General features: G+C 34.7%; 1 protein-coding gene across 1 annotated transcript in view; it reads right to left on the bottom strand.

Moving 5' to 3' along the window:
• Positions 1-12,339, bottom strand: part of CEP350 (centrosomal protein 350) — a 145,571-nt gene that overhangs the window by 97,719 nt on the left and 35,513 nt on the right. The window contains exons 10-14 of the mRNA XM_055084187.1: positions 9,119-9,265; positions 7,203-7,858; positions 6,314-6,435; positions 2,501-3,561; positions 924-1,074 (exon numbers count right to left, since the gene is read on the bottom strand). Coding sequence (XP_054940162.1) covers positions 924-1,074; positions 2,501-3,561; positions 6,314-6,435; positions 7,203-7,858; positions 9,119-9,265 — 2,137 coding nt within the window. The remainder of the gene's footprint in view (positions 1-923; positions 1,075-2,500; positions 3,562-6,313; positions 6,436-7,202; positions 7,859-9,118; positions 9,266-12,339) is intronic.

Raw genomic sequence — 12,339 nt, 5'->3', positions numbered from 1 at the left:
TGGGCCTGCGCATCCGGAGCCTGTGCTCCGCAGCGGGAGAGGCCACAGCAGTGAGAGGCCCGCGTACCGCAAAAAAAAAAAAAAAAAAAAAGAATGAGTTAATACAGGTAAAGCCCATTCGGTCCTCTCAAAGCCTTGTACATTAAGTGCTCAATAAATATTAACGTTATAATATTACTATTTTTCAAAGATTTGCAAAATTTTAGATGTTATCCCAATTATTAAAAAATTTACTGATTACTTAGGATCATGAAGTCAAGGGTCTATCTAGTTATCTTCAATTCTATCACAGAAAACCATTTCTTTTTTTTTTTTTTTTTTTTTTGCGGTACGCAGGCCTCTCACTCTTGTGGCCTCTCCCGTTGCGGAGCACAGGCTCCGGACACGCAGGCTCAGCGGCCATGGCTCATGGGCCCAGCTGCTCCACGGCATGTGAGATCCTCCCGGACCGGGGCATGAACCCGCGTCCCCTGCATCGGCAGGCGGACTCTCAACCACTGCACCACCAGGGAAGCCCAGAAAACCATTTCTTAATCATCTCACATTAATATATCATGGGATAGTTTTCCCAGTACTAACCTCTACTGGGGATTCACAGATTGATTTAACAACCTGTATTTTGCTTATTATGTGCCAGGCCCTGTTCTACATACTTTGTATTTCACTGAATATTCATAACACTTTAACAGAGAAGAAAACTGAGGCACAGGGAGATTAAGCAATATGCCCAAGGACAAACAACTAATAATTAGGAGAGCCAATATTTAAACCCACACAGTCTGGATCCAAAGCCCACGCTCTTAATAACCACTATGCTATCTTTAAACAAGGAAAATTTGACAAATATTCAGACCGTAGTTCTCATTTGTACACTTTTCTCACTCTTCAGATTTTGCTCCATATTGTCAACATATTCTTCTTACTTGGGTTCAAGAGCTGACTTTTTTTCTGTCAAAGTCCCACTTCCTGCAGAGGAGACAAAATCATCTTCATATGAAATGCTGCTTAGAGGAGTTGTGATGGCATTCAAAGGCCGTGATGCTGATGTTCCTCTTTCCAACCTGTCTTCAAATCCTGTTAAAAGTAATAATTGAAATGTGTTTTAAAACAAAAATTAAAAAAACTATAAGCAACACTTTCCATAACCTGGAGATTAACAACACGGATTCAGGGACATTTTAGTTTGCTTTCATTAGGGCTTCTTTTCAAGTTATCTTTATACCTAACAATACATTTTTAACTTTTTATTAGGGAAATTTTCAAACATACATGACAGTAGAGAGAATCATATAATGAAACCAGTGCATCCATCACCCACCTCTAACAATTATCAATACATGACCAATCTAGTTTCAATTAAACTTCCTATTCCCTCCATCTGTAACTCTCCCCAAATATTGCTTTGAAACAAATCCCAGATAACAGATCATTTCAACTCTAAACATTTCAGTATAATACCTTAATAAAAATCTAACAGAAGGATTTAAGAACAAATCCAACTTTCTTGTGAAAAAAAATTGAGGGTGTTGATTTAAAAGCACTTTGCTATAACCAAAAGAACTTTAATATCCAAAGAACTTTAAAATTATCACCTATAGAAATAAGTGTTAAACAAAAGAGATCAATAGCACATATCGGTCTGCACAAGATCATACCGAAGTGGCTAAATATAAATTCTAGGAAAATGCAATGGGATACCCAATTAAGCATAAGCTGAACAGATGAAATCAATTCATTTGTCAGATAATTTGCTCACTATGTAGAATGGAAATGAAAAACCACAGTAAACATGGCTGACTTAGGGCTCAGCCTCACTCTCCAACCTGGGAATTCTAAGGTTATACTAGCATAAGAGGTGTAGAATCCACCTACAGTAGAAGCACAGAGAAAGGGACTTAAAGGAATTGAGGCCACCACAGAAAAGGAAAAGTTGTGTTGCAGGATTTCAGGGATAAGAAGGGAACTTTAAAAGTTATTGTTTCAGGACCCAAATATATAGCTACACTACTCTCAAAGTCTGTTTTTAAAATTAGTTTTGACAAACAGTAATAGATTTGTTTCCACATTAGAAATGTTACTGCAGTTGCCCCTCTCAATTCTTGACCACTATATTCCCAGTGATTCACACACAAATCACTGTTTTAAGAAATATACTTATTTTCTATCTAAATATATAACTCTGGTCACAGTAAACCTAGTATACACTTGATACATACCACTCCTGAACATCACCTATGAATTTCTCTAAACTAGACCAAAATTTCTATAACCACCAACCATTGTTTTATGACAATAACAGCTAAAAACTAAAATTTTAAAGATTAAATTAGAATACTCTAGTTGAAGCTTGCAGATAACTCAGATTAATTTGGACAATAATAAATCTCTACCATCCTTGTAATGAATGATGAAAATTTATAGTTAAGTATTATCTTGTACAGAATTATGAAATAATTTATCTTAACATACAAATATTACAAGGGTTACTTATTTTTCTCACCTTTTCCATATAATTTATATGATTTTGTAAAAATATTAATGACACTATGTGGACTTCCCTTTGCCAATTCTTCCCATGGTCCTTTGCTTTGTGTACCACCTATGGGCCCAAAGAGTGGCAAAAATTTTTCAGCTTCCTTCTGAAACTCTTTGATGGGTTCATAAGCATTTCTTTCTCCAGCACAAAATTCCTTTTCTTTTAAGATTTCTGCTAACTTCAAAGGGGACCGTCCATCTTGACCTCCCTCTTCTTCAGAGAGACTACCCTCACTAAGAAGAGGCCCTTCACTCACTGAATCTGTGCTGGAACCAAGAGACATTTTGGCTTTGTCTTGAGAACAAGCTTGCATATCAGAGCTAGAAGAGTCAGTCTGCCTCTTACACAACTGTGCCAGCAGCCCTTCTGGTTTGGGACCAGGGGATCTCACTCTGAAGCTTGATATGGCACTATGAGGTCTTATCATCTCAGGAAGCTTTTTAAATTCACTAAGGTTGCCTACACCAGGAAGATCATCATCAAAAGTTGGATGAGACACACAGGTTCCCAGCATCTTTTGAATTCGAGCAGAGAAAACATCTTCTGCATCCTCTTTCACAGGTGGACTTATAGCCTTGGTCCAATGTCCATCTTCTTGGGGTGTTCGCTGCACATCATACTCAGTGTTCCATACTGACCCATAGTTAATGTTAGCCCCAGCTAATTTCTTAGCTTCACTTTCAATCCTGCTGGACAAAGAAGCAGCTGTTGCTTTCAAGGCTTCAATACGATCCAGTTTACTCTTATATTGGCTAGCACTAGGTTTTAACAAGGCATCTGGATGAGCAGCTGGTGAGGTCAGATATGGTTGAGGTGTAAAAGTTAATGGCCCTGAAGCCAGATTATGATTCTTCCTAGTTGGTAAAATGGATTCAAAATCCTTATGCAAAATTCCTACATGCTCTAGACTCAAGAGATGGGAAAGTAAATTTCCAGCTGTTCCAACAAGAGGCTGTGGTTGAGAATGGTGGACTCGTGGACTCAGTCTGTCAGGCTGCATCCATGTAGGATCCATCAAATCCCTTCTGGAAATGAAAATTACAATATGTTAGTTAACACAGGACCTCATAACTAAGCCACCTTTTTTTAAAGTTTTGTTTTTTCTGATTATAAGAGTAATGCGTAGCCACTGCAAAAAAAAAAAAAAAGACAGACAAAGGATAAAAAAAATAAAGATCACTCATAGCTAACCAATGAGAAAGAGGCACTATCACTATTTCATTATATCTTTCTAGGACTTCCCTGGTGGCGCAGTGGTTAAGAATCCGCCTGCCAATGCAGGGGACATGGGTTTGAGCCCTGGTCCAGGACGATTCCACATGCTGCAGAGCAACTAAGCCCGTGTGCCACAGCTACTGAAGCCCGCATGCCTAGAGCCCGTGCTCTGCAACGAGAAGCCACCGCAATGAGAAGCCCGTGCACTGCAATGAAGAGCAGCCCCTGCTCAACGCAACTAGAGAAAAGCCTGCACGCAGCAACGAAGACCCAATGCAGCCATAAATAAATAAATAAATAAATTTTTAGAAAAAGAATTATATCTTTCTAAACATTTTTCTACATGTATGTTGTGTTTCATGTTATTTTCACGAAAATGAAATCATACATACTGTTTTGTAAACAGCTTTCTTCAACTAAGACACATTTTTTAAACTATTGAGGAGAAGGCATTATAACCCTTAAAACTCTGTGGACAAAATTTTTTACAATATTGGCTCTACCTTTCTCTTTAAAAATAATGTTACATAAAAGAGAAATGCTTAAGGTTGTAGGCATGATATTACTCTAATCAACACATATTTAATAAACACCAAACAGTTATGTTTAACATTGTACATACTAAAGAAATGAGATTATTACAATCTAGTTCTAAGAAAAATTGATAGGGCGTCCTTAAAGGCTAGAAACAGAATAAAGATGTCCTAGATGACATTATATAATTCACTTATATTTCCAGATTATAGACAACCTCCCTGTATATTAAGGAATACTATACAAAGGTTAAAGACTGGTGTTAACTATTAAGATCCTTAGAAAAAATAACATGAGGTTTTGTCCTTGGTCTTGTCCATTATTTTTGGATGATGACATGAAGACAGGCTTATCAAATTTGTAGATGACAGAAAGTTAGGAGGCATGGCTAACCCAACAAATTATCGAATTATGATTCAAAGTTATTTAGACAGGCTGCAACCTTAGACCAAACTAGTATGAATAAATATGAAGTCCTACCAATTAAGTTCAAAAAAAATCATCTGGAGGAGGGTAACCAGGGCGATAAGGGAAATGAAAGGCATGTAATACAAGGTTTGGTTGAAGGTTATGTGGTAGCAGTCTTGTATACTGAATGACTGCTTTGAAAGTAGAATAAAGGAAGACTAGTGAATAGATTCTAAATCACAGAATATAGACTATTACAAATGCAAGGTGTGAGGTTATTAGTGCCCAAATTAAGCTGGTAGTAACAGAAATACAAAGGAAGTTGTAAATAAAAAGGTACTGCTGAGTAAAAACCCAAGACCTTTAAATTCAAGTATTTAGAATGACAATTTTGTGGCAGGCTCTATGTTGATGGTAGAGGAATAGCAGTACACAAAAATGGAAAGATTTAATCCAGTTATGACCTAATCCTTACTCTTTAGTTTCAGAAGATCTAGCAGGGATGAGAGACTAATAAACAGCTAAACACAATGTCATTAAGTACTAATATAAAGATATATAAAGTTCAATAGGGTATAGATAGGGAACAATGAACTCTGATAGCCAAGGAAACTGACTTTTGAGCTAGATCTTCAAGGTCTTCAAGGTCAGGTAGGTAATTTGGAGTTTTCCAGGTAGCTAATGCAGAATGATGGAACATGAAGGTCAAGGAAAAGAAATGCTGTGCTTTTAAGCATAAACTAACTGAGAGAACTCAAAGAACTACAAGGATTACATAAAATGATATAGGCAAAGTACTTAGATCAGAGCCTGAAATTAACAAACAATAAATGTTAGCTATTTTTATCAATATTATTATTCTCTTGGGAGGTGAGGGGGGCAGCAAGGGGGGTGAGAGGATCATATGTATTAACCCAAAACTGGTTAAATGACTTGATTTTTATTCCCAAAACAGTTATTTCAAAGTATAACTTATAACCATGTAATCTGAAAATCATCTTAACTTGCATGGACAAATAGGTTTTGTTATTTTTTTCTTTTTACTTTACTGCACATTTTACAGCAAAAAAAATTTTTTTTTCTTAATTTAAGGTAAAATAGCCCTCATTCACCAATCTGAATTCAAATCAAATCCCTTTTTAGTCCTTGTCCGTGTGTTCATATGCATATCCAAATATAGTTTTTGAGAGGTAAGATATGTTGATATAAGAGTCATATGAAGAAATTTTGAATAGTTATGGATACAGAAATGCCTTTTGAAAAATATTCAACATAAATACTTAAAAATATTAATTTCACTGTGATTCATTTATCCGACAAACATTTACCTGTGTTTACGTCAGAGAAGGCAAGAGTGCTTCCAACTGCAGGTGATCCCCAGGAGGAAATGATATTTACACCAGATATTAAAGAACAGGCAAGAGTTGAACAATAGAATAGAGCATGCAGTAAGTATAGATGTATAACATGCTTAAGTATCCATCAGAAGATATTAACCAATTTCTAAATAAACCTCTTCTTCACAAGAAGGTCAATCAATAAGATTCACTGAGCACAGACCACTATACTAATATCGTGGAAAGAAAGAACCTTAATCATCTTTCTTTCTCCCCTTTTTACCTTGCAAGAGGCTGTGGAGGTTCTGACAGAGACATGTCACTACTGGAAGATGCACTTGGGGGACGTTCCTGCACTTTGTTCTCTTTGTCAGATTCTCCAGATGGCTGATACCCTGGTCTGGTCTAAGAAAAAAGGACATCAAAGTTATCTGACTCCCATCATAAAGATATATTCAAGGAGCACATAAGATAAATGTTAAGTTGCTTCAACTTTACAAAGATCACGAAATGCAGGAGCTTTTTTCTCTCAAATAAAACCAATTCAAATTTAGTTTGTCTCCAAAGCAACCATTACAGTTAACAACAAAATTGCACCTGAAATCCAACAAAGGCACCTAACACTGCATAATTCGGAGGAAATAATACTCTTTCTAAACCTCAGTTTTTTCACCTAATAAGTGGAAATACCAGTAGTACCCACCCTTCTCAGGATTATGAGAATTTACTGAAACTTAAGCATGTAAAACATTTAAAACAGTATGTGGTATATGGTACAGACTCAAATGTTATTCTTATCCTTAAAAACAATAGCAATAGTCATAAAATTAGCACACTAAAGTAGGATATTCTCTAATTTCAACACAGATAACAAAACCAGGCTTTTCATTATTAATACAGTCTAACTTTGCTCAGTAATACAGTAAAAACTAGGCAAGGATATAACTAACAGCAGTGATGAGACAGATCAGTAACAATCACTCTAGGAAACTAACAGCACTTATTTTCAATCGTTTTTATCTAGAATAAACTTCATGAAAGGCCATCATTATTATAAGTACTGTCTGAGCATATGTCTGAATATTAGGAATGGTGAGTAATTTTTAAATAGTATAGCAAGTAAGTTTTTCCTAACCGTGAATTACTTCCCTTTGTATTTCTGTCACTATTACCTGTGTTTCCTGCATATGTTGATGAGTTGGCTCTTCAAGCAATGACTTTTCTAGAAGCAATTTGGAGTAAGTTTCCTGCAGTCGCCTATTTGCTGATGGCTCAGAAGGAGGCACATTTTTCACTTTAGTAAAGGCTTCTTTTTGTTTCCGGTAGAGCTCCTGTAATCGTTTGTTCTTCTGTTCCGTGGCCTCCTTTTGAGCCTTCTTCTCCTCATTTTGCTTCCTCTTCCTTTCCTCCTGCTGTCTAACAATGTACTGTCGTACCTCATCTGTATCATAGTGTCGCTTTTTGGAAATAACAGGGGGATCTTCATTAGCTGTTATTTTGTCAGGTTTTCTTTTTATTGGGCTATGACTCCTAGGAGCTTGTATTGATGTTGATGGCTTCTGATTCTGTAACTCTCCTGTCTCTTGCCTTGCAGCCTGAGCTGCTGAATCCAGCTGTAGGTCATCAAGAATTCCACGAATTTCAACAGGTAAAAAGTCCTTATTTAAGGCAGCATTTTCCTCCTGTTTATTATCTGGAAGAGATGGAACTAATTTCTTTACATTATTTTCTGACCGAGCTCTACTTCTTGAACGTTCTGAGTTTCGTGGAAGATGTCTATGTGAAACATCCAATCTGGGATCTGATTCTGCTCTTCCAATATGACCCCCTACAAAGTATGAACTGTTAGTGATGTATTAAAATTCTATATTCATTCCTAAGATTTATCACACTAAGGAGAAAATTAGGAATTTCACTTTATCTTAAACTCAAATTCAAATATCCTATAAAGTCTTCTAAGGAATATTTTAGAAGGAAAGAAAAACAGTAAGAGAAGAATTTCAATACTCTTAGAAACTATACTTCCTTGGCATTTTTATTTAAAAAGTGCATCTTTTAATATTTCTGAAATAAGGACATATCTTGCTGTTGATATGAATATTTAACTATTAATATGAATAGAGAATTACTATTTCTCTCCCATATGCATATTTAATGTTACTATTTCTCTCCCTCACCAAACTCTCAAATAGTTGTTAAAAAACTGACAATGTTATAGGCTGCCACAACTCTCCAATGAATAACAGAAAAAAATTAAATATATAGAAAAACAATCATTTTATCACCTAAATGTTTGTTGATGTGGCTTAAATTTAGGCTAAGGACAGTGTGAGTTTATTTATAAGCTAGATGAAAGCGAAGAGGAACAAACACAAAATATACATTGACTTCTATATACCAAATTGCATCTCTTACTGAATCCATTCCAGAAGCTCAAATTCAGGCAAATTTTTGCCATTGAAAAGGAAAGCGGGCTTGCAGGTATTTATATTTCATTTCCCAAAATTAGTGTTCATTAGTGAAAAAGTAGTTATTTCAAATGGCACTCAAGATGTTTCAAAAAGAAAACAGCAATGGACTTGAGGGTCAAACTAAAGACCTGTGGATCTAGATCAAATTTTGTCACCCACTGACTGTATACCCTTGAGAAAACTCACTTCTCTCTCAGGGTCTGTTTCCTAATCTGTCAAACAACAAAAAAAAAATCCAACCTTATGAATGTCTACCTGTGTTTATGTCTGTGGAGATAAGACAGATTGGACTTGATTCTCTAAAGGTCCCTAAAGGTCTAATAAGATTTGATTACATGATGCTTTGCTATTTATTCATAATGACAGCTAAATGTAATTAATATAACACAAACAGAATTCTTAATAAATATCATCATAACATCTATATATGGAAATTATCCACAGACAAGCCCAATTTCTTCTTTTTTGAGCTACACTCACAATTATAATGCAAAGTCTTAAGAGCATTCTTAAAAGAGTATTTTCACCTCTCAAAGTACTTACAAAAGCAACTTTTAATTGCTTTGCTCTACAATTTTAATGGTTGAGTAATTTAATTTACTAATTTAATTACTCACCAGATTTAGTAGTTCTTTCTCTTCCACTTCTGTCACTTGATGCTATTCTTCGCTCTTTTTGCTCTATTCTAGGTGCAGGTCCCAGAATTTTCTTTACTAATTTTTGTCCATCTCGCCAAGAAGATGTACTTATCAGATGACTGCTACCTAAGAAAAAAAAAAAAAAGAAATATATATATATATATATATATATATATATTGGATTGAATTTGCAACTTAAATTTTAGCTCTCAGAAGTACATCTTAAAAAATCTCCAAACAATAAATGCTGGAGAGGGTGTGGAGAAAAGGGAACCCTCTTGCACTGTTGGTGGGAATGTAAATTGATACAGCCACTGTGGAGAACAGTATGGAGGTTCCTTAAAAAACTACAAATAGAACTACCATACGACCCAGCAATCCCACTCCTGGGCATATACCCTGAGAAAACCATAATTCAAAAAGAGTCATGTACCACAACGTTCATTGCAACTCTATTTACAATAGCCATGACATGGAAGCAACCTAAGTGTCTATCGATAGATGAATGGATAAAGAAGATGTGGCACATATATACAATGGACTATTACTCAGCCATAAAAAGAAATGAAATTGAATTATTTATAGTGAGGTAGATGGGTCTAAAGCCTGTTATACAGAGTGAAGTAAGTCAGAAAGAGAAAAACAAATACCATACACTAACACATATATATGGAATCTAAAAAAAAAATGGTTCTGATGAACCTAGGGGCAGGATGGAAATAAAGATGCAGAAGTAGAGAATGGACTTGAGGACATGGGGCCAGGGGGGAAGCTGGGATGAAGTGAGAGAGTAGCACTGACATATATACACTACCAAATGTAAAACAGATAGCTAGTGGGAAGCAGCTGTATAGCACAAGGAGATCAGCTCGGTGCTTTGTGACCACCTAGAGGGGTGGGATAGGGGAGGCTCAAGAGGGAGGTGATATGGGGATATATGTATACATATAGCTGATTCACTTCGTTATACAGCAGAAATTAACACAGCACCGTAAAGCAATTATACTCCAATAAAGATGTAAAAAGAAAAAAGTACATCTTATTCAACCATACACATATTTGTAATTAATCTTTTGCTTATCTTACACCAAAGTCAAAAGGTTTACAATCTAATTTTATTTTTAAATTTAAGTCTCCAAAATTAATGAACAGTTTGTTTAAATCTTGACTTACCCACACACCTCAAATACTAAGTGTAAAATGCTTTGAAAGTTAAGTACCAAATACTAATGATTTCTGAAACCTCAAGAACCAGGGCACTGAATCTAACAATTTGGCACAGAACAAAAATATGTCTTAACTATAATAAGTGTTTGGTTTACCAAAACTAGCACAGTACCTGACACATAGTAAAATGTGTCTGCTGAATGTCTGCTGAATGAACAAATGACTTAAGCTAAGCATAGAAAAAAAATGTAAGGAAATGTATAACAAATAGTTAACAGTGATTACCTTTGAAGGGGATGGTATTACAGGGAATTTCACATTATATTTTACAGATATATAACAAAACTACACACTACTTTTTAATGCATAAAACAATGACATTCAAAAAGCAAATATCATCAACACTTTAAATTGCCCTCATTATAAAACTTCATAAAAATAAAAGTATATTTCAATAAATACAGCTGTTTACCAAGTGAAAAAAATTTCATTTATTAGCTTCAGATTGTAAAAAAATTAACATTAGACCATTATTTCAAAACAGACGGTAACATAAAAAACAAAAAATGACGTGAAAGACCATTTACAAAATAGAAACCATTTAAAAAACTGAAATAAATATGTAAAAGTGTTTAAATGCAAAGCAATATAAGAAATGTAATGGAAATGAAAATAATGAAGTAGCGCTTTAAACCTAATTAAATTAGAAGAAAATACTTTTATATTCATAGCCAAAGCTGGTAAAATTACAATAAAAATCACTCTTATAAAAATCATACTTATACCATGATTGTTGAAATATCAATGGATATAGTTTCTCTAAAAAAAAGAAAAAATAGTATTATATGTCAAAGTGCTCATTTTCCTTGATCAAATAATCCAAGTAATAGAAATGTACCCAACAGAAAGAAAAAAAAAATAAATGAAAATGTTCACTGTATAATTTTTTATAATATCAGAAGTAACCTAAATATTGAATGGTAGATAGTTAAACTATGTTTCTATTAGAAGGAGTACTGTGTGGCCACTTCAAATTACAATTTCTATAGGAAATAACAGAAATGTTCTTGTCGTAAGATGCTAAGAGAAAAAGATAAAATTTTATGGATACAACGGCTACAATCACCTACTACTGATCTTTAAATTACTGTAAGGAAATACACAAAATAATACTAGTACTTTGTTTAAGTAAGGGCAGTGGTTTTTAATCTGTCTTCTATTTTCCAAGCTTTCTGTGATACTATTTTATTGATTTATAATTTTTAAAAAATACCATTTAGAGTTTCATTTGAAAGTTTAAATGGAAGTATACATTTAATGAAAACATCTATTATTAAAAAACATGAATTATAAATGTGTGCTATTTACTTTAGAAATGTTTTTGTACCTTGTTATTAACCTTAATCGGTCTATCTAAAACATTTAAAAGGTTTTAAGTCTATTGCTCAATCTATTTATACAGAAACTTTATGTGAAAGGACTTTCCCTCACAGCACTTAAGAAAACACAAAACCACCCCCTCCCGCCCCCACCCCCGAGCAGAAATGCTGCGGAGGGTAGGACGCCTGACAAAGTGTAGTCTTTTATCTTGTTTCAGGATGCATATTTATTACAAGTGCTCTGGTTAAATATTGAAAAGTTACATGCTGTAGTTTAGCATTGTGCCTTTGTAATTTACAGAAAGCAGAAAACAAACTTTTGTTTCATTTTGCAAAAAAAAAAAAAAAAAAAAGAAACTTTATGTTCTTAAGCAAAATGAGAGAGCAGGCTTCTCTCAATTTCAGCTTAATTTTCTGAATCAAGAGCAAGCAACCACGAATATAATGGGTAGCTATTTATAAATGTTGGCTTCCAAATATGCTGGGTGGTTATTTCTGAATTCTGGCTTTCTGGAATAGTCTCATGCAGTCATTGGTAGAAAAAGAGTACTTTCACTATAGATAAACTCATTTTTTTTTTTTTTTTTTTTTTTTTTTTTTTGTGGTATGCGGGCCTTCCTCTGTTGTGGCCTCTCCCGTTGGGGAGCACAGGCT

Source organism: Physeter macrocephalus, chromosome 4, assembly GCF_002837175.3.
Source record: "Physeter macrocephalus isolate SW-GA chromosome 4, ASM283717v5, whole genome shotgun sequence".
In the NCBI taxonomy this organism is placed as follows: domain Eukaryota; kingdom Metazoa; phylum Chordata; class Mammalia; order Artiodactyla; family Physeteridae; genus Physeter; species Physeter macrocephalus.
The sequence above is the reverse complement of the archived record's forward strand: the minus strand, read 5'-3'. Positions and strand labels throughout refer to the sequence as shown.